The sequence below is a fragment of the Aspergillus stella-maris genome (assembly GCF_047715825.1).
Source record: "Aspergillus stella-maris strain CBS 113639 unplaced genomic scaffold BDV14scaffold_7, whole genome shotgun sequence".
Taxonomy (NCBI): domain Eukaryota; kingdom Fungi; phylum Ascomycota; class Eurotiomycetes; order Eurotiales; family Aspergillaceae; genus Aspergillus; species Aspergillus stella-maris.
This window is the reverse complement of record NW_027396801.1, coordinates 56,379-81,949: the sequence shown is the minus strand read 5'-3', so window position 1 is coordinate 81,949 and position 25,571 is coordinate 56,379. Positions and strand designations below refer to the sequence as shown.

The following is a 25,571-nucleotide window of genomic DNA, read 5'->3' as shown; positions in this document are numbered from 1 at the left end:
CCCGAGGCCATATGAACCTGCCCATTGAGCACTGAGACGAGGATAGACATGTGTCGTTTTTTGTGCAACCGATCTTCTCTGGAAACTATACTCCTTGTTTATAGCATCCAATGAGTATGCGCAAAGTACCTTAAGTTGCATTTACTGACTGGCGCTAAGTACTTACTACCCAAGACTGGAAAGTAACGGGAACTAATGATCATGGAAGGAATGTACGCAAGACTAGGTCCCTGGGTAAGGAGTAGTTTGAGTGGAGGACTGCCGCAGGTATTGTCTAGACAAGACAACCAACAGCCAGATTATTAACTCATCACCTACCCAATAAGTATGGTAGAGTCTCTCTTCTGGCGGGTGTATGCTGGATGCTGGATAAATTCCACAGAGTCAAAAGCTGTGATAAGTCTGTTGCCCAAGGTGCCCGTTGTCTCGAGGACATTGATTTCTACAGATAGGAGGTCTTGGAGCCTTCTGCGTTACGCTATATAGTCTGTTATCCGTTTGTACAAGCCGGCGGTCCTGGCCGTGATATCGATTTCTGAATACAATAATCGACAAACAAACAGCGCGCTCGGGATAAAAGGAGTTGCGGTGTCTTCTTCCCAGGAAAGTGTGCTATTCAATGGACGTAAAAAAGACATGAATCTTCGACTGCCATAAAGGCTGAGAATGGGATGGCTCGAGCTCGCTGCCACATTTATAGAGGAAGTTTGTTTGGTGGAGGTGTGGAGCTGGGAGGTGACAGCCCTGACTCTGACTCTGAGTAGGGACTAGGGAGGCTTTGACAGCTGCTTGACACACGTGAGACTTTCTACACAGCCAGAGAGCGACAGATGTTTATGCTGTAGTGCTGGGATATTTTAGGGTAGTAGTAGTAGTAGTGGTAGTCATGGAAAAAGATATGTTTCGTGCCCTTGCCTATCCATGATCTTTTTAAACACAGATAGTAAGGACTAGATAGCCTATAATAGTAAATACTAACTACTAGTAGCACTTCAATGTATGCCTAAACTAGTAGCAAAGGCGCGACTGATATCCGACTACAAGGGAAGGTGCGATTAGTGCTGGTCGCTCTTTCCTTAGCTGCCACAAGTCGTTGTAGCTCAACCATGAGGAAGGAGCAATAGACAGCAGCCGAGAAGGAAGGAGCTTGATAGAGGAGGTGCAGATGGCACCCATCGTGCCTTCCGTGTTAACAATGGGGTCAAGGGTCTAGAAGGTCGATGACTCGATGGCATGATGTCTCGCAGCTAGATCCATGGTTCCGGAAGAAAGAAGTCTCTCCGCGAGGCATATCTCAGCGAGCAACATCAGGCTATACAGTCTCGCTGAAATAGCCCAGGGGCAGATGGGTGGCACAACAACCGTAGGGCAGGATTCTCCGGCAATTTACCCTTTATCCGGTCGTTGATTGGATTATTCCCCGCCGCGGCTGCTAGATAAAGTAAAAAGCAGACGGCGATAGACTAGCATGTCTAGCGTCTGAATTGCTGGAGACTCATAGAAATCCTTGGAAGCCGGGAGATATTGGCGGATACAAGAGCCGAAGTACTCACCGGGGAAGACTATGCAACGAGTCGAGTCAGAGGCTTCAAGTCGTTCAGGAAAGGCTACTGGAAGCGTTAGATGGGATCATTAGAACAGAAGCGAACAAGCAAAAACGAAGAATAAGAAAAGGCCAAGCCATTAGAAGAGCAGCAGTCCATGGTATAAGATAATAAACCACGCCGCTCGGAAGGAGTAGCCAGTACCAGACCCCTGGGACAGCACAGTTAAGGTTTTCCTTAGTGTTTTCCTTGGCTTGGCCCCGTGTAGATGGACAGATGCGGGTTAGTATCGAAAAGTCGAGCTATCACTTTTGCCCCAAGGGTTCGGTTCGAGCGTGCGGAGGGCGTCTGTTGGCAAGTGCGAGCGGGCTTATCCTTTCAAAATCGCCACAGACGGACTCAGGTCAGAGGCTCAGTTACCCTATCTAGTCAGTGCTCCAGAATCAAGGCAAATTGCTGCTGGGGGTGATCCTTGGTTCAGGTCACATGGTTGGATCTCGGGCCTATCTCCGTGCGTTCCAGGCTTCTCTTCCCCCACCGTTCCTCACAAATTGCTGCAGCAGAAGACCTGCAGAAGTTTTGCATGGTTGTGCGCTGTACCTTGCATGACTCTATGATGATTCTAGACTGATGCTAACAACCAAAGTACCTTGATCAGCAGAAGCGAGCAAATCAACGCGACAATCACAATGTCGGTTCGGACTGACAGCCCAGACACGCGCGGACGGACGGATCCGTGGAACGACCATCGTCTCGTGTCTCGACCCGAGATTCACCACACTGCGAGTCCGCGGAATCACAATTCCATTTAGGAGTTGTACTTAGATCCCCAAGGCGTGGTTTGGCCATTGCAACTAGAGTCAATAACGCTCAGCTGTGGTCGATCAGGGCAATCTTTGCCTACATTCGCAGAATGAAGAGATTAACCACTAACTGTCTCTGGTGTAGACTGGATCAATCTTTGCAGCTCGCGATGCTCCGCCTGGGCTCTTCGCTAGGGGTGCCTTAGCGAGTGGCGGGCGGATCAACACTGATTCGCACCATTTGAGACACTACGCCGATAGCCCTGGTCTTAATGATCCATTTGCACGGGCTCCCCGCCCAATCGTATCTATCTGCTATACTTTCTGTGGGCCTTCGATGCTTCCCAGTTACGGACCAGGCCTGGCTCATTTCCGACGATTAGGAGGCACGCCCAGAATAGATGGGTTTTTAATCCTGGCGTGCCCACCGTCCCCGGGTTTTCCTCACTGTCCAGTCCCGTCTCATTTGATTTCTTTACAGTCTCTCAGCCATCTCGTGTGAATATTGTCAGCGATATGGCTATCACCGGGGATGCCTCGCCCAACGTGGCGGGCAGTGTCATTATGTTGACTGCTCTCGCCTTCATCAGTTATGGCCTGCGGGCGTATTGTCGAATCACAAGGAGATCGTGGTCCGTGGAAGACTGGATTATGACGGTTGCTTTGGTATGTGCCCTCGCCCAATTGTTTCACCTGCCCGCGTGCTTGGACCAGGACTGACATCAACACCAAAAGGCACCCTTTTGCGTGCTCGTGGCAGGCTGTATCGGAGGCGCCTTCAACGGTATCGGTATCCATATCGATCAGTTAAACGAGCCCGGGAACGAGCAGTATCAAGCTGGTGGTCAAAAGTTCTTCTTGATCTTCGAAATCGGCTACTGCGCTGCCATCATCCCCATCAAGCTCAGTATCAGTTGGATGTTGGTTCGAGTGGCTGAGGGGCGAAAGTCATACATTTACCTCCAATATGTGGTCATTGCACTCTTTACGATTATGAACTTCATCGCGTTGATTTTCATTCTTACCAACTGTATTCCTATCGAGTATGTCTTGTCCTTGGTTTCGTGATGTCAAACTTTGCAGCTGACAATGAACAGGGCCGCTTGGGAACCTGAACTCCTTGAACAAGGCGGCCACTGCAAGCCTGGCTATGTCTTGACGAACGCCTACTATGCCTGTACGGCCGTCAACATTGTTACGGACTGGATTACCGCCGCAATGTTCGTGCCCCCTTTCCATCTTATCGCCAACTCACCACTAACATGAACGTCACAGGCCGGTTTTCTTGCTCTGGAACGTCCAACTTGACCGCAACAGTAAGGTTGCCGTTATGGGTCTGATGAGTCTCGGTATCTTGTGCGTATACCAACCATATGCAATTTCATCATGGTACCTTTGCTAACATATCTTGTCTGACAGTGCCTCTCTTTCCGCCTGCGTGCGTCTCAAGTATACCGTCAACCTCACCAACCAGGACGACTTCCTCTTCGCCGTCGCCAACGTTGTCATCTGGGGTTTCGCTGAAAACGCCATCGGTATGATCGTCGGAAACGTCGCCACCCTCCGCCCCCTCTTCAAGAACTGGTTCGAGCGCACCGTCCGCCGCACAGGATACAGTGGCTCCCGCAGCCGCACCCATACCCGACCCCTCGGATCTGAGTTCGAACTGTCCCAGCACGGCCACAGCAAGAGCCACGACGGTTACCTCCACTCCACAGTCACCGAAGTCAAGGGTAACAACGCGCCCAGCGGTCGTGACAGCGAGCTTAGCGATGACGACAGCCAGAAGGGCATCTTCGACGGCGGTGCCGGCAGACAAAGGACTGATATCATGGTCTCCAGACAGGTCGACGTCACGTATGACCGGAGCTAGTGATTGGGAAAACAAACTGGGACGGCGACTTGGGCTGAGGGTTCATTCATTCATTTGTTCTTATACACTATCTTTCACGGGCGAGAATCTGATTCTGTCTGTACTCTGTACATGTCTGTCTTTCTAACTATAGTATACCCTCCTTATATTTCTTTATAATACACTTCTCAATCAATGATCAATGATAACAGGCAGCAAGACTACAACTATTACTCATAAATAATAGAACCCCTGACTTTAGCAGACTCATGCGTCCCCAAACCCAAAACCCCGGACCTGGGAAATTACCTGCAGAACTTCCCCCGCCAACCGGGATTTGCAATCTTGGCTGTTCTTGGTCGTTGATCAATGATCGATCAATGATCACACGTGAGTTCAGAGTTACTTCACGCTGATGAGCCCAGTGGGTAAACTCTGACTCGCAACCCCCAACAGCCCCGGGGATATACCCGTAGTTCGTAGACTAGCTCCGTGCTTCCCCGGCGAAGAACGCATCTTGAACGGTTCTCGATCTAATCGCCTCTTTAGGACAATAATTGGATTCGCCAAGCTGGATAGAGGACCCTGTGATAGCGATATTCAGAGTACACTTAAACTAGAGTTCAGTATAGAGTACGTAATGCCAATAAAAGCCAAGAACCCACCCCGGGATTATCTTAGGAATCGAAATCAAAATCGAGAATCGAGATTGCATTGGCGATTGCAGATTGAATGTTCTGGGGGCGGATCGGTGGTGATGTTAGGGGCTTGGCTTTCTGGGTCGGGGTTGTCGCCCCCTGAATGCTGATTCCTGGCCCTATGCTGGTTGTCAGATGCGTTCATCCTGACATTTGGTGATGTTTTTGTTGGGGAATGTTTGCCACATACCTATATGATTATGGAGACCTGCTTGTGTCGTTCTGAAGTTCGGTGGAGTGAAGAATTGGATTCGCTGACGCCCCTTTACCTACAGAGTACCCACTCTTATTTGACGTCGTTGTATGTGTATTCATAAGGCCGGAAACCAGGCTCCTCGCAGCTGTTGACGTGAGCCCACGCGAGATAATGTGCTCGGCCTGCGACAGTAACTGGCATTTGCAGTCTAGCGGATAGCTCCTCGAATAACATCGCCGGCCTCGAGAGCCGTGTCAACGCAGCCAAGAATCCTGGAGATGTTCTCATATGCTTGCAAGTGGTGGTAATAGGGAAGGAACGGAAGGGTGGTCAAGTTTGACGGGAGTTCCTTCTGCTCACGTGCTCGGTGTTACTTACCTACTTGATCTTTACAACTCGACTGAAACTCCCCTGTCTCACTGTCTTACCATTCCACGGAGACATGTCAATCGGTCCTCAAGATTCTTTGAGTCTTGAGTACTGGGCAAGGGCATCGATATGACCAGCTTGTTTCCCTTGTGCATCTGGGGTCACCCCTCAATCTGCGCTGACCTGTACTGACTGCTTACCTACGACCGGGGTCTTTTTGCGGTCCTTCTGCTCTAGAGAGCCGTTAGCTTCAGCACCTGTTCATGCCTCTGACGTTTGAGCTCGACCTCAACGGAGTCAACGCTCCCTGCTACTGTCATACTTTCTGCTTTCTTGAAGGCAGGCGACTCCGAGCAGCTAGTCATCGCCATAATTCTTGCTGCTGTGAGTAGCTCGACCTCTGTCACTACGCCTGTCTGACCTGGTTAGCTATTTAGCTATATCTTCTACCAGACCCGGCTCCATCCTTTGGCCTGTTATCCAGGCCTAATCTTTGCTAAGCTCACAGATCTCTATTCCGTCTTCCACGCGTTTTGCGGCAATCGCCACGAAGTTCTTTACAGGCTACATCAGCGCTATGGGCGCATCGTGCGTATTGGTTCTCCGCGCCTGTCCATTCTGGACGCACAGGCGTTGGAGCCCATCTATGATTTCTAAGCGAACGTCCAGGGGTCCTAGTTGTACGGTGATTTTTATGGCTTGAGTATTTTCAATGCTATCAACCGCCAAGGTTCATGCACGCAAGCGCCGTATTATGTCCCATGCATTATCCGAGCAAGCGCATCGGAGCATGGAGCCGCTGATTCTCTCTGATGTGCATGACTGGTGCCTTGCGCTGGGCGACCGACATCCGAACTTGGTTGATAGTGACAATGACAAGACAGAAGATCAGGACTGGTCGCAGCCCAAAGATATGGCGCACTGGTGTGCCTGCGTGATCCCCTCAGCAGCGTCAATCACTTCTTCTTCCCGCTAATGGTGCTCAGCCTCCGTATCCTCAAAATTTGCGGCCAGATGCCCATTCTGAGCCACATCGGCTCCAAAAAGTGGCTTCGCATGGGTACTGCCGCAGACCACAAGCGCCAAATCGCGTTCTCGCGGCAGCAGCTGGTTGCCCGGCTCGCGGCGAATCCCATCGACCGCCGCGACATGATTTAATATCTACAGCAGGCCCACGATCCAGACACAGGCGAGGGATGTGGACAGCATGAATCGATTTCCGGGGTCTCTCTCCAGAAGCCGGTGCGTTGCCCGCCCAGCTCGATGGCATGTAAGTTGCAGTATCCAAGTTACACTAACACCCTACAATAGGCGCCGACACCGCAAACGCAGCTCTCACAGCAACACTATACTTTCTAACACACCATCCAAGAATCCTGTCCCGTCTCACCACGCAGATTCGAAACGCCTTCCCCACACTAGAAGCCATTGCTCCAGGCGCTCGCCTTTCGAGTCTCACATATCTCCGCGCCTGCATCGATGAAAGCATGCGTCTCTGCCCACCAGTCCCCATAGTCCTACCCCGCGAAGTCCTCCCCGGGGGACTTCAGGTCGGCGACGCCCAGTTCCCCGCAGGCACAGTTGTAGGCGTCCCCACGTACGCATTGCATCATAGCGAGTAGCACTTTGCGCGGCCTTTCGTCTATGATTCATATCGGTGGATGGTACGTCGTGCAGGCAGAGGCTAGAATGAGAATGAGACTGAGGTTACGGGAGATGTTAGTCCTGAGACGCTGGCTATACAGCGCCAGGCCTTTGTCCCGTTTGGCCTGGGCCTGCGCGCCTGTATAGGCAGGAAGGTGGCACTGACTGAGCTGGAGGTGAGTATAGCGCAGGTGCTGTTCATGTATGATGTGCGGTTGGCGCCGTGGATGGAACATTTGGGTGTAGGGAGGGGGAGGAAATATAAGATTAAGAAGAATTTTGTAGTTGGTCAGGAAGAGCCTGTGCTGTAGCTTCGCTGTGTGTCCGGGGATAAGGTATAACAACGTAGGTTGCTTTAGGACAAAGCTCTGCGCCGTTCGGAGATCGTGACCTCGAATTCGTAGAGAGGTGAGGATTCGGTTTAATTTGATTTGTGTTTATATGACTATCCAGCTACAAAATGGACCGGATTATGGGCAGGGGCTTGTAGTAAATTTAGTGCTTAGCAGCCTGGAGCTTACTCTTATCCCTGCTCCTTTCCTTGGTAGGTATAAAACGGCCTCAAAGTCTGATACGACTCTTTCGACAGCGCCAAACGCTTGGTTCCCTCCCGTTCTTTCCTACCCACTCTCTTTATACCCTCAAATTTCAATCCTCTTCTCTGAATAGCCAATACCAATCATCAGATGCCCCCATCTGGTCACGGAAGTGGTTGATTGGCAGGAGGTCGCGCGCATGGTCTGTCCTTGAACAATGGCGCACTTGGTCAGCTTACTAGGTTTCTGCTCATTGAAAATGCCGCTCATCGACTCCTTGGCAGTAGCGATGGAAAGAGTGAGAGGGTGACGGAAAGAGGAAGAACAAAAGGAGATGTGAATGGGTAACACAGTTTATTCCTCGACACGGTTTCAGTCCACCCGCTTCACTTACAGCCGGTCTAGAACATAAGCACCCTTCACGTCCCGATGTCTATATCGGATCTGTCGCATCCAAGTTCATCATGCTAACCACCTGCATTTCAAAATATCTGGCTACCCAGGATATTCTATCCCGCCCGAGCGAATGCGCGAATACTCGGGTGATCTGCATGATGTAGCCCTCTCATTCACCGTCTTTGAAATCGTCGCTATCACGCTTCGTTACGTCTTTTTATGGGTCAGCAAGAAACGATTTGGCCTGAACGATATCCTTGCTATTCCAGCTCTCCTGTTTTGTTTCGGCATGAACATCGTGAGCTTTTGTAAGTTGACTGGTTGCAGCTGAACAAGGAAGATATGACTGACAGTGGCCTGCTTATAGTGGCCCTCCAAAAAGGCCGGGTCGGCTATCATCTCGATGTCGTGGAAGCCAGGTACCCCGAGGTCTTCGTTACTCTGGCCAAGGTCCTCGTGGCAACACCCATAATGTACTCTGCCGCTTGCACCTTCCTCCTTATCATGCTGTTGTCGTTATACCTCCGTATTTTCACCCTGCAGAAATCTTACCGAATCGCTTGTTACGCCCTTATGGCCCTGATCATCGCCTTGGCCATTGCATTCATTCTGACTGGTGCTTTCGAATGCACCCCGATTGCTTACTTCTGGGATTGCCCCTTGTCCAACTTGTCATCGATTGGTACAGGCGCAGGTCTACGCAGGCCAACAGCAATGACAGCCCGCAGTCGCCTTTGCCAAGGGGTCCCCTTCATATACAGAGAGGGAAGTCGATCATAAAGACGACCATTTACAGCGTTGATCGTGTGGATCGGCGTCAGGAGAGTCATGAGTATCAACTGTGGGTTTTACGGTAGTTGGTTGTCAGATTTCGGGCTCATGCATGGCTCGGTGGTATCAACCTTTCTTTTTCGGTTTCTTACCCCTCCTTTTACTTTCCTTTTTTTTTTTTTTTTTTCTTACCTTTTCACCTCGGTCATCACAATACGGGTAAGCTAAATCGGATTCGAAGCTCAAGAAATGGTCGGCAAGCTTTCTCGTGGTGCCGACGGTGCTACGCACATGCATAAAGATTTCGACAATGAGGTTATTTACCCGTTTTACAAGTGATATGCTCTAGCCGCCACCATTACTTACGAGCTGATATCCTTCCTTTCTCCGTCGGAGACTTTCCCGTACCGGGGCCATGAGGCTGACCACTGGACACTGCAGGGAATCCACGGGCCCCCGTGGATGCAATCCTCTTTTCCTGCAGATTTCGGTTACCAGCAATGCCAATGGTGGTCTCTGCAGGGGCTATCGATGTATAATAGGCGGGGTAGATGCGACACTAAGTTGGAAACACACCACCCCATTCAGGAAGAGTCAGGAGAGGAAACGTTCGTCGCCTTATGCAGTCAGCGTTGTTACCGCTTAGCGCTCAGCTACGTGATAATCAATCCCAGTTGATCCTTGGTCTTCTACATTGGGCTTGAAGTGGGCTTGGATAAACTGACAAGCATACCTAGCAGAGATGCTTGAATGATCGCATGACCTGCACTTCAGGGTGCCGCTGGGACTGGGTCGATGGGCACTGCTGGTGAGCGATGGGCGACCATTGAGAGCAAGGCTGGGTTTGGTCCGGATCTAGCATGAGCGCGCGGTGAGCGTTATGAATGCAGATGAAGGTTGATGTAAGTAGTATGTCAGCATCGGTTCATGCGAAGCCCGTATGATGGCGTTGTGGAGATTTGACTGAGAACTGCTACTGCCGTGGGGAGCCTTGGGCTTCTCATCGGGACGCCCATGGGTGGTGTTGTTTTGGGGGACGGGTGTTCGATGGCTCTTCAGACGTTGGATGGTGCTGCGCTTGTTGCGACGGATTCTTTACTGGCTCTCCTGGCGCTGAAATGGGAGTGGAGGTTGCCAAAATGTAGCTTTTGCATTATAGTAATATTTAAGGAATTTCAATGCGCCGGCCGTGATGTATCACAGCTAATGTAAAGTGTCTGAGACTATCAAGAATCCTTTCACTTCCTGCAAGATAAGAAAGAACACGAGGTCATGTGAGTTGCAGCTTTGGTACCATGAGAGCTTTGGTGTATTGTGTGAAATCTCCGCTAGATTCGACGCGAGGCTCTGTCTCTCGCAAGTCACTGTTCCCCTTCCGCGCAGCAAACTAGCAACAATTTGATCAGGAATTGGGGCGCTTAATGCCGGTGATGCTGCCTGGTCCACGAGATTTAATTCCGCAAGCTACAAATTGGTCAGGGAATCTGATGCATGATGTTCGACTTGGGACACGAGGTTTGGCAGGCTTCTTGAGAGTATTGAGCATGGTAAGTCGGTATCTGCTGACTGAGCTGGATGATAGCAGATAGACTGTGTTGTGAGTCCGTCGATTCCATACATCGGCAACCTCCGATCAATAGCGCACGGTTGTTCCTGACCTTTGCGGTTGACTGTTGTCACAGGCGAGACAATCAATGGGGTCCGTGATATCGGGATTGAAAGTGCAGCCGAGTACTTGCACAAGTGCAGATCAGGGATCGCTCCTATGTTTCAAGTAGGCTCGAACGTTGGTTGAAACTGCAGGCGGGAAAATTTCGCTGCGTCTTCAACCAAAGTCAGCCCTACAAGGGAGCACCTAAGGAAAGGCTCAAGACAACGGTATAGTTTTGTGCTGCCAAAGATCGTTTGTTGCATCGAGTGAATTGTAAAACATCTAAGTGGAAACACAGTACCGAGGGCAATATACGGCCAGGTGGGACCCAGCGTAGGCATTGGAAGCTGCACGAATGGTGACGATGAAGGGCACGAGGATGAGATCTCAGTTACCTGATTATCACATCCGTCTTGATTGTCGTAAAAATTCGCCGATTTGGACCAAGGGCTGTGATGGTCTCCGTTACGCAGCGACTTTTCCGAGCCATGGATAGCTACTCGCCTTTCGTACCATGCTTTGGTTCTCAGATGTCATCCCCGACAAAGAGAGGATTGTCATTATTTCTCATACGATTCCAGAGCAACTGTCGTGTGGGTTTGCACTTGGAAAGTCTGACACAAATTCGATGATTCAGTCGGACAATGGTGACCGATAAGACCCCATTTTAATCTATTCCAAATTATCAACCGGCGAAAACATGACAATTGCGTGTTAAAAACCAGCTCAACGCAAGCGCCACGTCGGCCATTGAATCGTTTAGGGAAAGTTAAAGACATGGAGACGGATTCCATTTGAGGTCAAAGAGTCAATCAGTCATGGTGCAAGCACAGTGTGGGTAGATTTCATGGGGTGGGTTCATCACTGAGGATCTGAGGATTGAGCTGGTCCTGCAACCATTGGGTACTGGATCAGATAAAGATTGTGGTGGTGGGGCTGCAGAATTGGCAGAATCGCGACAGAGTTCGGACATTTGTCAATTTAGTCTCGCCATCCGACTCTCTATTGAAGTTTCGGTCCACAACAGAGAGCCTAGACTGGACGGTTCGGCAGTATTGGCAGTGCTCAAAAGTATGAAGGAGATCGTCGAAGCTAAAGGACAAAGCCGTTTGATGGGCAAACGGGTTCCTGCCGATCCCAAATTGAGGAAAGGTGATGGGTATCGAGAACTGTAGCGAGTCGTAGCGACAAAAAGAAGCTGAAATTTGTGTCTCGTGAGAGTTGACCCTCGGAAGAAAGAAAAGCACGTGGTGTGTGTAACAATCCAGAGTCAGGTGCTGTCAGGTGGGCTTCCTTCCTCCTGCACGGGTTGACCTCGGGCTCGTTCTCAACCCACGGTTCATCTGCGACAGTCTGAGACTTTGAGTAGCAAGACTCCGCACGTCCAGAATCAACAATGAATTGTTTACTGTCCTTGCCTTCATTCCCTGCATCTCCAATGTCGATCTTCTTGCTGCAACTTGGCCGCTGTCTCGTGAGGTAGGAATGAGACCAAGGTGCGACTGAACGAGCTCCAGCCATGCCTCTGGGCACCCCGAGTCATGAATTGAGTTCAGCTAACGCCTCTGCTTTTTGATAATCGCAGACCCAATTCTTGTCCATGAGTTTCGAGGAGTCGAGCGTCTAGTCTCAAATCCTCGCCACTCTCGACCATTATTGGCTGTACCCTCAGCTCCACAGCGTGTCGGGACCCTTTGCAAACCCGCTGGCTGCTGCGCGCAATCGGCGTGGTCGCGATCGAGTTCCAAGATCCCAGAGCTGCCTAATGGCGATTTGTCTGCGATGATGTATCATGGGTTCATGACCAACCCAAGAAAGGGGCGGGAGCCCAAGGGATCTCGTCTAATCCAGATTGATCAATAGATCGCAGGGATCTCAGTCCCTCAAGGACGAATCAACATCCCCGTGCAGCCCAATCTCAGCTACTGACGCACGTTCTAGAAGAAGGTCCGGCATGTTTGGCTAAAATAACCGGGGTTCGGTAGCGCTGGCAGGGCTAGTCTCGGGTCTAGAGAGCTTTCTGGCTCTGGCGCGGATCTAGCGTGCATCATCGATCCTATCAGGTTCCCTGGCGATCTCAGATCAGATCAGATGGCGCCGGGCCTCAACCTCGTTGTCCAAAGATATTGCTGTGGTATTTGCAAACCTGAGATAACTGGGAACAAAAGCCAATGAAGGATTTTCAACGCAAGATGGGTTTTGATTACAGCTCCCTCAATGGTGCGATCAGTGTGAATCAAGAAGTGTGGCCTGCATTTCCCAAAGAATGGATCCTGACCGAGGTGAGACGCACACGGAGCGCAAACCTGCTTCAGTCACTTCAGCGTATCTGGTTCCCATGTCCCTTCAAACCATTCGTTACCCATAATTGGGGATCGCGGCTTACCCTAATAAGAGAACGCCGCACTGCGGAGTACTTTTATTTTTCTTAAGCTCACCAACTATAACAAGCCTCAGCTCGCCACCCTCGTGGCTCTTGTTACTAGACCCAGTTCCAACTTCCACTCTTTTCGCTCCCTACTCAAATTGGTACTTTCGACATGCTGTTCTATTGACCATTATGCCTGCTTGTGCTTCTTCTATACTCTAAATACGAATCTCTGTTGTCACACAGTCCCATCTATTTGAACTATGGAAGGCTTCAAGGATTTGGAGCCCGCCGCGGTTTCCTATATCGGGGGTTTCATATTCCTCTCTTATATTGTCAGTGTCATGGGATGTGCGACGACGTTAGAACTTCTCCATCGACGAACGTCTACGGCAGGCTTTTATAACTGGTACGAATTCAGCCAATTATAATGCTCATAGATAGGTGATGCTGACCGTTCGCTCAAATAGGTACTTGTTACTGACGTCCGCCATCGCGATGGGTGGTATCGGCATTTGGTGCATGCATTTTATCGGAAATCGTGCGATTGTCCTTGGTGATGGAGACGATAAGATACAGGTCCTGTATAGCATGTCATTCACCGGTGTCTCGTTCGTTCTCCCCGTTTGCGTCTTGCTCGCCGCCTTTTACGCCGCTGGTACCAGTGAGAAGGCAGGATACGCCCGTATATTTACGGGAGGATTGTTGACGGGAGGGTCAGTATGTGGCATGCACTACGTCGGTCAGCTGGGTATCAGCAACTATCAATGCAGCTATCAGGCCGGGAATGTCGCTGGCTCTGCCGTAATAGCAATCGTTGCTAGCACTGCAGCCCTCGGCATCTTCTTCCGATGGCGAGCTTCCTGGACAAATCGATGGTGGAGACGAGTAGTCTGTGGCTGCTTGATGGCTGTGGCTGTTTCTGGCATGCACTGGACTGCTGCCGTTGGGACAACTTACAAAGAGCACGATCCGTCTGCCGGCCGTGGTGGGCAGCTATCTCGAACTCAGACCGTCATCATATGCTCCGTCCTGGTCAGTATCAGATGGCTCAAAAACGAAGTCCCTCTAATGCTAATGGAATTTAGGCCTGCGTTGCCTGCGGGGTTTTGTCTGCGTGTGCTATTACTGCTAGTGGCGATCACAGACGGTTGCGAACGCAAGCACAACAGCTAGTCCTGGCCTCTGCTTTCTTTGATCCGGAGGGTCGGATCATGGTTACACCACATGCTTTGCTTCCTTCCCGGAAGATTGTCGATCGGTATATTGGAAAGGTACGTTGGGGGACTTCTTTCACTCCGGTTGCTCCTAAATATGCATTGGCTGACTGTCCAATCAACTATGCAGACATTCAGCGATGATGATCTCACCCGAACGCACCCCGCATTCCTTTGGGCCTTCCGAGCGAGCAGAAACTGGAACCTTATCAGGGAAGTCGTCCCATACATGCGAGACAGAATTGAGACAGACGATGCTGCGTACCGACGATACATTGCCAAGGGAGTGGATCCAGATCAAGAGCTCAACGCAGGTTTTGATGAGCTCTTCAAGCGCCACTTTTGTGTGGCGGCTAACGACCTTGCTGAGCATGTCAAGCAACCGTTGGATGATTTAGGCATGTTGTACGACGACGTCTTAACCACATCCATCCCTGCCTCACGGTTCTCGCGGGCTATGGGCTATTCAAGACTGCGAGCTGGAAAGGGTCAGTTACTATTCACTGTTCGCCAATTGAGAAAGCAAGAAGCCTCGCGCCTTGCAGCCTCGGGCTTCCGATTTGCTGCCATTGAGACCGTCACTACTCTCCTCTCAGACCGCATGAACGTCGCTTCCGGATCGCTTGAGATTCATCTCAAGGACATGCGTGACTTTGCTGCAACCAGTCGGAATTTCGGCCCAGGCGTCCACCTAATCTCATTCGTTACTCGTCCCACGATTCATGATCGTTTTGAAGTATTGACAGCTAGAGGCCCGGTGAACCCATTGCCATCAGAGTCCTTAGAAACAAAACGCCTGCAGGCGCCTCATCTGGACCTCATTTCACATATGGAGGGATGGTCAATCTCAACTTGCCTCGACTGGCTGACTTCTGAGAAAGCGCGAAGCTACAAGGCTGCGGATGAGTTTCGCGAAGGGTTAATGCAGGCAATCATGACCCTTGCAAATTCGCTCCCACCAGACCTCAACGCAATGTCCCGCTTTGCGGCACGAACATTTCTTGCACCATGCCGCAGCTCAAGATTATCTGACGACAAAACCTGCACGCTACTCGCCTTCTGTACGGTGGGAGCTCTAAATACTCGCGTTACAAATCCCGACTACACCTTCGTGCCCCTACGCCTTTTCCGCATCCAGCAGCAAGTGAACAGTGGTGCCACTGATGCAGATGGGCTTGCCAAAGAACTGAGCAAAGGACTCCTCTACTCTACCATCCGCTCGAACTCCGTCACCGATTCCGACATGGCGCCCTCGACCCGTCCAATACTCAAGCTCTGGCACTCGAGAAGACCCCGGGCAAACATGGATCGATCGATATCGCAAGAGTCTCTACACGACAGCACTCCTCTGGGCGACATTATCGTGCGCAAAGAGGTCAAGATCGACGTCGCCAAACTGGCCGACCCAGGAACTGAAGGTGCTATAGGGAAGCAGACTTCGGTCACTGTTGTTGAGGCTGGTGATTCAGCTGCACAGACTTATGTCGACGAGCTCTATAATATTTGCTACTCGGCCCCTGGTATGCGGTCACGCCCTGACCTGGCGCCTTAATCACGTCGACTCTATAAATCACAACTTTTAAACGATACCCAATTTCTTATCCTATTTATACGTTATCACACGAAGCAACGGGAGTCCATCGGGCAGACTGTCTCCGCCACCACGCCTCAACGCGATAACCATTGCACGCAAAATATGTTCACTCTGATACCATATACCACATACTATACTATCGGCACTGGCGTTGTATTTTTACTGGGGAACACAGAATTGGCGGTCTATTATCATATTGAAAACAGCACAATAATTATAATGTATCATCAGTTCTACACGAATAGTGAATTAACTTAGGCATACACTCTCCTAAGGCTAATGATCTACATTTGCCATCCTCTGCAATCGCATTCCCCTAAACCCACGAGGGTACGTCAAGGAAGGCCCCGTACTCATGCATATGACCGAGCCGCAAACAGCGCAAGTATCTAAACAGATAGAGCCGATAGAGAAACACCACGTACGGCAGATTGATACCTATCGAGAACTCAACTGACTCAAGCCACCATTGAGCACTGCTTACTACCTACCTAGGTAGTAGGTAGATACGTAGTCATGTCCACGGGGGATGAAAACGGTTATCGACTGAGGCGACATTGAGGGAAGGCGCGGATCTATTGCGTCTTCTTTGGGGAAGCCGCAACTGCTTCCCACTTTTATACAATAAAAGAGGAAGGAGCGATGAACTGACTTCAAGCAAGGCTGCTCCTTCCCTATAGGACGATCAAGGTCCGCACACGACATACTACGAACTACGCTGTACATAAGATTCAAATCAGTTCTCACCCTTCGAAGGGGATAAGTTCACATTTGCTAGCCATGTCATATAGTGAAACAGTCCAGCCAGATTCCACATATATGAGCTTCTCAGGAGCAAAACAAAGCAAAAGGGGGGTAAGACAGGAGCCCCTCTAGATTCTAAGTAGCCCGCCAAATTTCACCAGGGCGGGGCTTGATGGACGTCTTTCTTTTCCCAGACCTAAACGCCAAAGCAAACTCCGTCCTGAACCACGAAAGCAAAATAAGACCCAAAGACCCAATCCAATCAGCGCCAATGTCACCGGGAGTGGTGCGTGCCAAGAAGTAAAACACGGAGAAGAAGCAGGAAAATGCAAGGCGCTATGCAATATTCCTCAGGAGAAACTGAAAAGACTCCTAGAACATTGAAAATATGAGAAGCCGGATGCCGATCAACCACTGATCGGCTCGGCTGAGTAGGGCGACATAAGAGAAAACCGATCCATGAACAGGTCTCACAAGCTCCAAATGCTGTCAGATATGGAGAAACTTCAAAACAGTCGCTAAGTCGCTGACACAATATGCTCTGAGATGAACAAGACAGAGGATAGAGCCACCCAACGCGCTCGAATGCAATCAGTCATGTTATATAGAGAAAAAGGAGATACCGAAGAAGGAACACAGAGATTTGAGACGCCGGTGGAATGGCGGATGACGTTGTTAGATAAAATTCGCATTAGTGAGCAATGCGGCTGCGAGTGATACGCTGACTTCGGCGTAACTTTTGCTCGGTAGTATTGGTTTCGCTCGGTTGGCTTGGTGACTCGCTTAGAGTCTCACTAGGGGCCATGTTGTGCTTGCTCCGTATTTTCAGTCTCCTGCCCTTTTTCGGAAGAGGTAGACTATCCTCTCGCGACTCGGACGAGCTCGATTCTGTTGGTTCATTGCTATTTCCACTTGGGAGTTTTGGGGCGTTCTTGTCGGGGCTGACCCGAAGACGTAATGAGACAAGGTCATTTTGATCATCTCGGAACGCTATGCCGACAGTGACATCGGGGAGGATACGTCGCTTTTGCTCGCGAACTCTTGTCCGCCGCGAGGCTGGTCGTGGGTTCTCTTCCTCATCGGTGTCATCAGCTGATCGTTTACTGCCCGTGCTGAAGGGGGATGAAGAGCGTGAAGATGGTTGAAACCGTGATTTCATGATCGCTCGTGAAGCAGGGGCTTCTGGTGGCTGTGCATTGCTGTCGTCACCAAGAAGATTCATGAACGCGTTATCAATATTCCCTCGGCATTGCTCGAGTACCTCAACTATAGTTTCGCGGTCGTATTTCCCGCCGAGCCCTTCTTGGATCACGGAAATTTTCCAGGGAGAGGCCACATTGACTACGCCAGGGTCGGTGCGTGAAGCATTGTCTTGTGCTGTCTTGTCCACCTCAGGGATACGTGGTAAGCCAGTGTGCGGACCTTCCGTATGCCGAACAGACGAATAATGATGAAAGTCCTAAAAGGGAAAGTTAGAAGAAATCGAGTAGGTGCGTTTCAGCAATCCTTACATGGAAGGCAATGTGTATAGTGTCCCTGTGCTCATCCTGGGGAGCATGAACGTCGCGAAAGTTCTGAATTCCGTACGCGGTATAAACGTTGACATCCTTCTTGAACGACTGACAAAATGCTTGTATCTCCTCTGCTCCGCCCCAGACGCCGTTCTTCCGCGACTCTGCAACTTTCGAGTCGAAACTTCGTTCTTTGTCTTTTGTCGAGGGAGGCGGTACAGGGCTGGCGGAGGAAGACGAGGGCGAGCAATAGTTGTTTCTAGCTGCCTCGGCCGCCGCACGTCTCGGAGCCCTACGTTCTCCACCAGCCGGAGCTATGAAGCTCATAAAATATTCCCTATTCTCGAAGATGTGGTCCGCGAGCCGCGTTCGGATGTGTTCGGCATGGTTGAAATCTCCGTATAATTGATCCGAGAGCGCGTAATATAGGCAATTACCTACGGAGTCAATTGTTAGAACTATAGACCTCGAAAAAGAGCCAAAAACCAAGTAGAGTTGTTGACGGTGAGGAGGTATTACCATCTCCTTCTGTAGGAAGAGCATAGAGCCCTAGCTGAGTGAGACTCGGAAGTACTAGAGACTCGGTGTCTGCTTTGGTGCGTGTGTTCTTAGGTGGGCGAGTTTGAGCATCCTGGGGAGCTTGTTCCGGCTTCGGCTTCTCGAGACTCGTCGGCTCGTTGATCAGGCTCGCATCGGAATGGCCATGATAGTGAGGGGCAATAATTGGCACAATTCTGCCACCTTTCGCGACATCTGCCATGATTGGAAAATCCCTACCCCGTGAAGGACCCTCATTGAGGAGGGCAGATAGGAAAGCCACGTCGAGCCAGAGAATAGAGAGAGGGAAGGAGAGGGCTCGAAATGGGGAGCGAGGAAGGGTCGGTGGAGCGAGATCGAGGACTCGGGGCAGAGGAAAAAGAAAATACGGAGCTTATTGAGAAAATGGCAACAAGGGGAGTCGGGAAAGGTTGGGACTTGGGAGCCGCGAGGTAAATGTAGAGGCTGACAGAGCAAAGATTTAACACCGTCTTTTCTTCCCTCTGGCTTTGACTGGATGAATCACAATCCCGGACGAGACTGAGAGTTCTCGAGAGCAACAAAAGTTCCCTGCCTGTTGCAAATTGCCTCCGCGTTTTGTATCTTGTGACAGCCCTGTGACCGTATTTTTGGTATTCCCTGGGCGCATTCCTTCCTGTTTGGGTAAAGTGCGCCGTATATGATACCTGATCTGGCGCGTCGCACTGCCGGTGAGGCTCAATCTGATCCTTCAAGTTGTACATCCTCAACTCATCTAATCATCTTTGAGGTCATCGTCAGCCCTAACAATAGGAGCGGTGAGGATGCAGGGGCAAAGCTATCCCTTTGTGCGGCACTGATAAGGAAGGTCCCCCCGCATGCCGAAGCCTATAAGCCACAAAGTACAAGTCAAGATAGCGATGATCTTCTATAGTTCTCGAATTCTGATGGAACATGAATATCCAGAAAGTTTATTGGTTCCATATTTGTTCTTCTAACACATTCACCTTTAATCTGGAATAAGTTCACCAATTGATACTATTATGTAGCACTCCATGTATGTGCTCCGACAGAAGCCGGCCTGGAAGCCCCACGTCACTACGGACCAGACTCCAACTCTCCAACTGCGCTCCGTTTGATTCAACTGTTATCGGTTCGATTGATAATGGAATTCACGATGATATTGGGGTAGCTCTCAGGCGATACCTTGGCGGTGGTACCATTTCATCTCTCACTACTCAATCAACTTCTTCATCTTCGTCTTCCTCTTCTCTTCACTTCTACTGACTCGCATACCGTATTCTACTGACGCTCCACCGTTTCGAGGTGTGGAGACGACGAATGGCCGCCAACAACATTGTGGTCCTTGGGTATGTGATATGTCTCATCAGGTCAGATCAATTGGCTAATGCCATGCCAACAGGGCCGGCGTTTCGGGACTCACAACCGCCTACCTGCTGTCCCAGGATCCGAGCAACTCTGTCACCGTTGTCGCAAAGCATATGCCCGGTGACTACGATATTGAATACTGTTCTCCTTGGGCCGGTGCGAACTATCTACCGTACGTCTCCTGCCACCTCATTCTCTAATTGTCCGACATCGTTGACAGCATGACAGAACTGGACACCCCGGTACAAACCATGCCAAATGGGAACGGGAGACATGGCAGCCGTTGAAGGAGCTCACAGAGAAGCATCCGGAGGCCGGAATCCACTTCCAACGTACGCATTACTCAACTTCAATATTCGGATACCACTAACAAAGTCTAGCGAACATCATCTACAATCGGTACAAGGACCAACAAACCTCAACCGGAAAATGGTTCTCAGCCCTCGTCAGCGAGGACCCGTGGTACAGAGACATTGTCCCTGACGTATGCACCTTCAGCCCAAAATTAACCGAACTCAGCACTAACAAACCCAGTTCCAAAACGTCCCGAAAGACCAAGTCCCCTCAGGCGTCGATAGCGCCCAAAAGTTCACCTCGGTCTGCATCAACACAGCCGTCTACCTCCCCTGGCTAGTCGGCCAATGCCGCAAGAACGGCGCAGTCTTCAAGCGTGCAACACTCCAGCACGTCTCAGACGCCGCATTCGCTCATCACTCCGGCCGTAAAGCCGATGTTGTCGCGAATTGCACCGGTCTCTCATCGCGGAAACTTGGCGGCGTCAAGGATGATTCTCTCTACCCAGCCCGCGGGCAGATCATTGTCGTCCGCAACACACCTGGTATTATGGCCTCAACCTCTGGTACAGACGATGGCGAAGACGAGGTATTCTATATGATGACCCGTGCGGCTGGCGGTGGAACTATTTTGGGCGGATGCTACCAGAAGCATGCGTGGGACCCATTGCCCGATCCCAACTTGGCTGTTCGAATCATGAAGCGCGCTATCGCTATCTGCCCCAGTCTTGTGAAGGAGGGAGAGGGAATCGAGGGGCTAGATATTATCCGACATGGTGTCGGACTGAGGCCTCTGCGCGATGCTGGGCCGCGCATTGAGAAGGAACGCATCGAGGGTGTTGCGGTGGTGCATAACTATGGCCATGGTGGATTTGGATACCAGGCTTCTTATGGCTGTGCGGCCGAGGCTGTGAAGTTGGTCAAGGAGAGTCTACACAGTAAAGTACGGGCGAAGTTGTGATGTCGTGGCTTGATGTTGATGTTGATGTTGGAATTATATGTCTGCGGATATACCTTTATGTAACGAGACAGCCGATTGAACCAGCCCAGTCGGAACACAACCGACTGCTGAGCAGATTACCTAAATGATAAACGCGAAATACAAATGGAAACATTAAATAACATTTCATTTTACCGTTTCCATCGATCGTATTTCTCCGCATTCTGGACGTCGCCATTGCGTCACCACTATGCGGAGACGGGATCGATCAGATGGAATAAATCATGACATCGACGGTCAGTACAACCGATCAAACCTTCATAAGAACATCATCTGATGATCTCCAGCCAATTCCATTTAGCTCTGCCATAATAAGCAAGAAATATCCCTTTACACACTCACAAATCATCGTTCTAACGACCAAAATGACATACCACGCCCCCGAAGTCGAAGAATTCCCCGACACCGACGACGCAACGACAGCCGCCAAGCGCAAGAGAGCAGACGAGTCCAGCTCTACATCGCCTATTCACGAGAAGAGCGCGGACGAAGACTTTAAATCTTCGGAGCCACCGAGTAAGGCTGCTAAGTCTCGTAATGAAGCTACTTTGAATGATACGAATGAAGACGGGGATAAAGATGAGTCATTCCTCGATGACGAGGACGAGCTCGAAGAGGGGAATCTTGATGAGGATTTGAGTGCTGAGGGGGACGATGAGGTCGAAGAACAGGACGAGAAGGACGAGAAGGACACAAAGCAGAAAAAGCCGCAGTCAAAGTTCCAATCCAAGTCTCAAACCAAGTCGCGAGGATCCCCCAGCGGAGAGAAACTACAAAAGACCATAGAGATGTACGGCCGTGGTCCGCTCGAAGGCACAGCGATAGAGGACCAAGCGCTATCCGGCTCACCTGATACAATCCTCGCTATGCTCATGGATGCAATGCTTAAGTCGAAGCCGATGTCGCATGAGCTTACGGACCGAACGCTCCGCAAGCTCGTGGAGGTAGGGTATCATGATATCCAGAAACTGGGCGACGCCAGCTGGGAAAAGAGGGCTATGGTTTTGAAGGACGGAGGGTATAATCGGTATAGAGAGCAGGGGTCAACGAATTTGGGGAAGTTGGTTGAGTTTGTTAATGAGAAATACGGTGCGCAGTGTGTTCTCTCTGCTGGATACTTGGCTCCAAGCTGACATTGTACTGCAGATGGTGATCTCAACAACCTCATGAAGAGCGCTAAGAACGACCCCCAGAAGGCGAGACAGCTTGTCAAGGAAGTTCATGGGCTAGGTGACCTGGGTGTTGAGCTGTTCTTTAACAATGTTCAAAGTGTTTGGCCTTCTATCGCTCCGTTTGTTGACTCTAGGAGCATGCAAACTGCGGAGGAAGCTGGACTTGGGACCGACCTGCAAGCTATCTATGGAAATTTGGAGAAGGACTCTGTCAAGATGTGTAAACTCGCAAATGCACTGTCCGCTGCGAGATTAGACAAGCGAGTGGGAGACCTTGTGGCGATCTGAGTGTTCAAGTGGATGGAGGTGTGATAGCTTGTCAGCAACAATGATATTTCCTTGTATAGTCAATGAGTGATTCCAAGTGTAGCTGCCGTCGATATAATTGATTCCATGCTTCAGAAGTCAAGTATTTCGCACTCGCGTTGAATAGTACCTGATTTGGTCCGCAGTCCGCTCGTCAAAGAGGCTTAGAGCAGCCACATGGACTAGCCGCTGAGTCAGCCGAGGCTCTTGGCAGACCCGCATGTTGCGCCTCGCAGGGAAAGGATGCTGGAGTCGTTCATCTCCTAACCTTTCGTCTGCTCTTCGCCTTTCATTTTCTTGTTCCTCTATTGATTCACTTGGAAATAGACATTCGTCTTCTCGCCACGACTTCTAACAAACAGTACGTAATCCCATCCCGCGCCAGGCGACAATCTTGTTACCTAGCTCCCCTGACGGATCGTCATCGCAACAAGCTACGTGGTTCATCGAGCTCACTCTAGGCAACAGATAACCTCTTCCGGCACCATCGAACCTTGGAGAGCTCGATACTTCAGTCTCTCTAGAACCCCCACATCCTCACCTACCTCAATCTATACCTGAAACAACTTCTCGTGGACGAACCAGCATAACCGTCAAAATGGACCTCTCTAACATCTTGTATGTCGCTCGGAGTTCTTTATCCCATGGGTGGTGACCTTGGCTGCTAACCTCAGATCCTTACAATAGCCGCATTGCCAACATCGCTGTTGGTGTCATCATGGTTCTTGGTGGCATTGCTCAATTCTTCCCCATCAGCCTGGGTCACGTCATAACTGGTGTATATGTGATCCTTTTCGGTCTCAGTATGTCTTCCATTCGAATAGCCCGTAGGGTCGCGCAGTGATACTAACCTGTATTAGTCGTTGCTGGACTTGAGTTCCTGCCAAACGTACCGGACTACGTCTACCGTTACGCCTCCTTCCTCTTCTCCTTCCTCGGTCGTGGTGTCTGTAAGTTGCGACTCTTTGAAGCCCCTTTGCTCGCGAGTTTTGTGCGCTGACTGGTTATTACCTAGTCTATGTGTTCGTCGGATGCCTTATCCTCCACGGCCACGTTCTGCAATACATTGCCGGTGCCATCGTTGGTTTCCTCGGAATTGGCTACGTCGCTCTGGAATTTGTTCCTTCGATTGAACCCCCCTCGAACATGCGCGAGACCGACCAGGGCTGGGGTGCTGAGCAGGTTGTCTAAGATGTATAACCTACGATCGTGGAAATGGGAATCGCGTTGCGCAACGGCGCCAACCAAACCGTGCCCTGCGCGGCCTTACGATCGATGAACGGCCGATTGTTTTTTTGCCAAGACATACCACGAGATATCGAATCGATCTTTAGAACGTCGGGTTTCATAAGCAACGATAGTCCATGAGTGTGATGAATTACTTTGCGACGATTGGAGCAAGCGAAGAGTTAGGTGGAAGAAGAAGTGCGATGGATATAAACTATTTCTATTTCCATAATTCGGCCGAGGGCGGTGGCCTCTATTTCTTATTCTTCGAGGGCCAATTTATCTAGCCATGTGTTAGTTGTCTGATTCTGATCTACCTATTTGAATTTTCTGTTTGATTGGTCTGCTCACCAGCATGTATCATACGTTAATGTTCCTGTAATTGAGCCATTACTCTGACCACTTACCCTTGTGCTATTTGTCAATGAGCTGGACGTAGTATGTTGCAATATATCCACGTATTTCATCATCGGCGAGTCTGCCTCAACCGAATCAACTTTCCGGTCATTCGTCCGTCCACAGGTAGGCAATCATTCCCATCCCCGCGACGCAGAGTAGTTTCTCGGAGATAACAATAAGCTAAACCTCTTGGTCCCCATTATTCCGAATCTACGACAATATCTACCTAGTCAATCTACGTAAACGGCAGTCTTATCCCACTCCATCCTGTCAACTTCCCGTCTCCGACAGTCGGCGCACGTGCGTTAGAGTCTTAAGACATACTAATGTACTCCGCACGGCGCAGCGTGATTCGGGTAAACTAAGGCAAAACCGCGTTATCTGATCATCACGAATCAGCGATAATGCTATAAGCTAAGGATTAATTCGCATTCACTCTATTCGTGTAAGCTGCTGGACTACGTACGTAAAATCGTGGCTACTACTGTAGCTACTAGCTACCTAGGGCCTCGCTGGAAAGTCGACACCGGACTCGGAGACGGCTGGTATCGCTCTGCTTTGGCTTGGGCTTTGGCTTTGGCTCTGGGCGCTCCGCGCTGGGCTGTGCTCGTTTATTGCTCAGCGCTCTAGTTCAAGGAAGAAGATCCTGGTGTACGTTACGAGTTACGGAGCGCGCAACGGTGAGCACCCGGAGAAATACCGAAGCGTAGACTATCCAGATTTGTAGGCTACAGGGACCCCGTGCGCTAGGATTGATACTCTCTCCGAGTCCGGAGGGAGCCTTGAGACTGAGGGTGAGAGTCGACCTCGAGACGGTGTAGATAGAGCGTCGTACCTTGTCCCAGCCATGCACGTGCAAGGATAGCACAAGACAGGGATAAGACCGGGACCAGGGCGTAGGTTCCGGTCGGTCAGGCAGGTTGCACGAGGAGGCCGCAGCGTTATTTTAATGCAGATTGTATAGATCGATATCATGATTCTGGCATGGCCCTTGTCGCGTCATGTCGCTATCCGCTGTTGCGAGTCACGCCATGTCAGACCGTTACAGATTTTTGGGTCTGCTGGCGTCATGCGGGACAGGGGTAGATAGGTTGGTTTTGGGCTCTGCATGCTGCATATGATGGGTTTTCGTTGTCATGGTCGACAGCTGTTGAGTGTTGTTTTTGAATCAATTTGATCGATAGGTACCCGTTTATCTGGTTGTCCACGTGTAATGCTGTTACCTGGTTATTCCCGAAACATGATAATAATAATATTGAATTGATATGAGATGACATGACCATGGCATGGTAAGACCAATCGGAAGAAACCTGCCGACTGATGGGACGAGATTGAAATAGCCCAATCATGATAACGATAGATCAAACTTGCGGTA

The 25,571-nt window shown here is 50.3% G+C and overlaps 8 protein-coding genes across 8 annotated transcripts; 7 read left to right on the top strand and 1 right to left on the bottom strand.

Moving 5' to 3' along the window:
• The first annotated feature begins 2,707 nt into the window (after positions 1-2,707).
• BDV14DRAFT_130216 (uncharacterized protein) lies at positions 2,708-4,530 on the top strand. Its single transcript, XM_073766093.1, has 5 exons — positions 2,708-3,013; positions 3,083-3,390; positions 3,445-3,567; positions 3,623-3,703; positions 3,767-4,530. The coding sequence occupies exons 1-5, from the start codon at positions 2,864-2,866 to the stop codon at positions 4,218-4,220; spliced, it is 1,116 nt and encodes a 371-aa protein (XP_073631690.1). The 5' UTR covers positions 2,708-2,863; the 3' UTR covers positions 4,221-4,530.
• Positions 4,531-5,725: 1,195 nt separating this feature from the next.
• On the top strand, positions 5,726-7,417 carry BDV14DRAFT_187525 (cytochrome P450; the record flags this gene model as incomplete). The annotated part of the gene is made up of 8 exons (XM_073770961.1): positions 5,726-5,758; positions 5,892-6,050; positions 6,193-6,413; positions 6,449-6,572; positions 6,630-6,732; positions 6,774-7,045; positions 7,085-7,133; positions 7,179-7,417. 8 exons carry the CDS (start codon positions 5,726-5,728, stop codon positions 7,415-7,417), a joined length of 1,200 nt encoding a protein of 399 aa, XP_073631689.1.
• Positions 7,418-8,031: 614 nt separating this feature from the next.
• Positions 8,032-8,441, top strand: BDV14DRAFT_166612 (uncharacterized protein). The gene has a single exon (XM_073767518.1). The coding sequence runs from the start codon at positions 8,169-8,171 to the stop codon at positions 8,367-8,369; it is 201 nt and encodes a 66-aa protein (XP_073631688.1). The 5' UTR covers positions 8,032-8,168; the 3' UTR covers positions 8,370-8,441.
• A 4,650-nt stretch (positions 8,442-13,091) lies between these two features.
• BDV14DRAFT_196540 (MHYT domain-containing protein) lies at positions 13,092-15,597 on the top strand (the record flags this gene model as incomplete). The annotated part of the gene is made up of 4 exons (XM_073772466.1): positions 13,092-13,237; positions 13,299-13,863; positions 13,917-14,102; positions 14,176-15,597. 4 exons carry the CDS (start codon positions 13,092-13,094, stop codon positions 15,595-15,597), a joined length of 2,319 nt encoding a protein of 772 aa, XP_073631687.1.
• A 1,197-nt stretch (positions 15,598-16,794) lies between these two features.
• On the bottom strand, positions 16,795-18,803 carry BDV14DRAFT_130165 (OTU domain-containing protein). Its single transcript, XM_073766092.1, has 3 exons — positions 18,414-18,803; positions 17,895-18,331; positions 16,795-17,842 (listed from the first exon to the last, which is right to left on the bottom strand). Exons 1-3 carry the CDS (start codon positions 18,652-18,654, stop codon positions 17,075-17,077), a joined length of 1,446 nt encoding a protein of 481 aa, XP_073631686.1. The 5' UTR covers positions 18,655-18,803; the 3' UTR covers positions 16,795-17,074.
• A 746-nt stretch (positions 18,804-19,549) lies between these two features.
• On the top strand, positions 19,550-21,190 carry BDV14DRAFT_130151 (FAD-dependent oxidoreductase). The gene is made up of 5 exons (XM_073766091.1): positions 19,550-19,780; positions 19,834-19,971; positions 20,028-20,131; positions 20,180-20,283; positions 20,334-21,190. The coding sequence occupies exons 1-5, from the start codon at positions 19,752-19,754 to the stop codon at positions 21,051-21,053; spliced, it is 1,095 nt and encodes a 364-aa protein (XP_073631685.1). The 5' UTR covers positions 19,550-19,751; the 3' UTR covers positions 21,054-21,190.
• A 175-nt stretch (positions 21,191-21,365) lies between these two features.
• BDV14DRAFT_166604 (uncharacterized protein) lies at positions 21,366-22,782 on the top strand. The gene is made up of 2 exons (XM_073767517.1): positions 21,366-22,181; positions 22,239-22,782. The coding sequence occupies exons 1-2, from the start codon at positions 21,458-21,460 to the stop codon at positions 22,550-22,552; spliced, it is 1,038 nt and encodes a 345-aa protein (XP_073631684.1). The 5' UTR covers positions 21,366-21,457; the 3' UTR covers positions 22,553-22,782.
• Positions 22,783-23,168: 386 nt separating this feature from the next.
• Positions 23,169-23,761, top strand: BDV14DRAFT_196536 (TVP15 family protein; the record flags this gene model as incomplete). Its single annotated transcript, XM_073772465.1, has 4 exons — positions 23,169-23,188; positions 23,258-23,373; positions 23,431-23,520; positions 23,586-23,761. 4 exons carry the CDS (start codon positions 23,169-23,171, stop codon positions 23,759-23,761), a joined length of 402 nt encoding a protein of 133 aa, XP_073631683.1.
• Between the last annotated feature and the right edge of the window lie 1,810 nt (positions 23,762-25,571).

What these genes read in the sequence shown, in the direction of transcription:
- BDV14DRAFT_130216 (XM_073766093.1), top strand. Translation starts at nt 2,864, where the DNA reads ATGGCTATCACCGGGGATGCCTCGCCCAACGTGGCGGGCAGTGTCATT. An exon ending in GACTGGATTACCGCCGCAAT is followed by an intron (nt 3,568 to 3,622) that starts GTTCGTGCCCCC and finishes TGAACGTCACAG; the next exon opens with GCCGGTTTTCTTGCTCTGGA. An exon ending in CTGATGAGTCTCGGTATCTT is followed by an intron (nt 3,704 to 3,766) that starts GTGCGTATACCA and finishes CTTGTCTGACAG; the next exon opens with TGCCTCTCTTTCCGCCTGCG.
- BDV14DRAFT_166612 (XM_073767518.1), top strand. Translation starts at nt 8,169, where the DNA reads ATGCGCGAATACTCGGGTGATCTGCATGATGTAGCCCTCTCATTCACC.
- BDV14DRAFT_130165 (XM_073766092.1), bottom strand. Translation starts at nt 18,654, where the DNA reads ATGGCAGATGTCGCGAAAGGTGGCAGAATTGTGCCAATTATTGCCCCT. An exon ending in TCTTCCTACAGAAGGAGATG is followed by an intron (nt 18,332 to 18,413) that starts GTAATACCTCCT and finishes TTGACTCCGTAG; the next exon opens with GTAATTGCCTATATTACGCG. An exon ending in CTATACACATTGCCTTCCAT is followed by an intron (nt 17,843 to 17,894) that starts GTAAGGATTGCT and finishes TTTCCCTTTTAG; the next exon opens with GACTTTCATCATTATTCGTC.
- BDV14DRAFT_130151 (XM_073766091.1), top strand. Translation starts at nt 19,752, where the DNA reads ATGGCCGCCAACAACATTGTGGTCCTTGG. An exon ending in AACAACATTGTGGTCCTTGG is followed by an intron (nt 19,781 to 19,833) that starts GTATGTGATATG and finishes CCATGCCAACAG; the next exon opens with GGCCGGCGTTTCGGGACTCA. An exon ending in GCCGGTGCGAACTATCTACC is followed by an intron (nt 19,972 to 20,027) that starts GTACGTCTCCTG and finishes ACAGCATGACAG; the next exon opens with AACTGGACACCCCGGTACAA.
- BDV14DRAFT_166604 (XM_073767517.1), top strand. Translation starts at nt 21,458, where the DNA reads ATGACATACCACGCCCCCGAAGTCGAAGAATTCCCCGACACCGACGAC. An exon ending in GTTTGTTAATGAGAAATACG is followed by an intron (nt 22,182 to 22,238) that starts GTGCGCAGTGTG and finishes ATTGTACTGCAG; the next exon opens with ATGGTGATCTCAACAACCTC.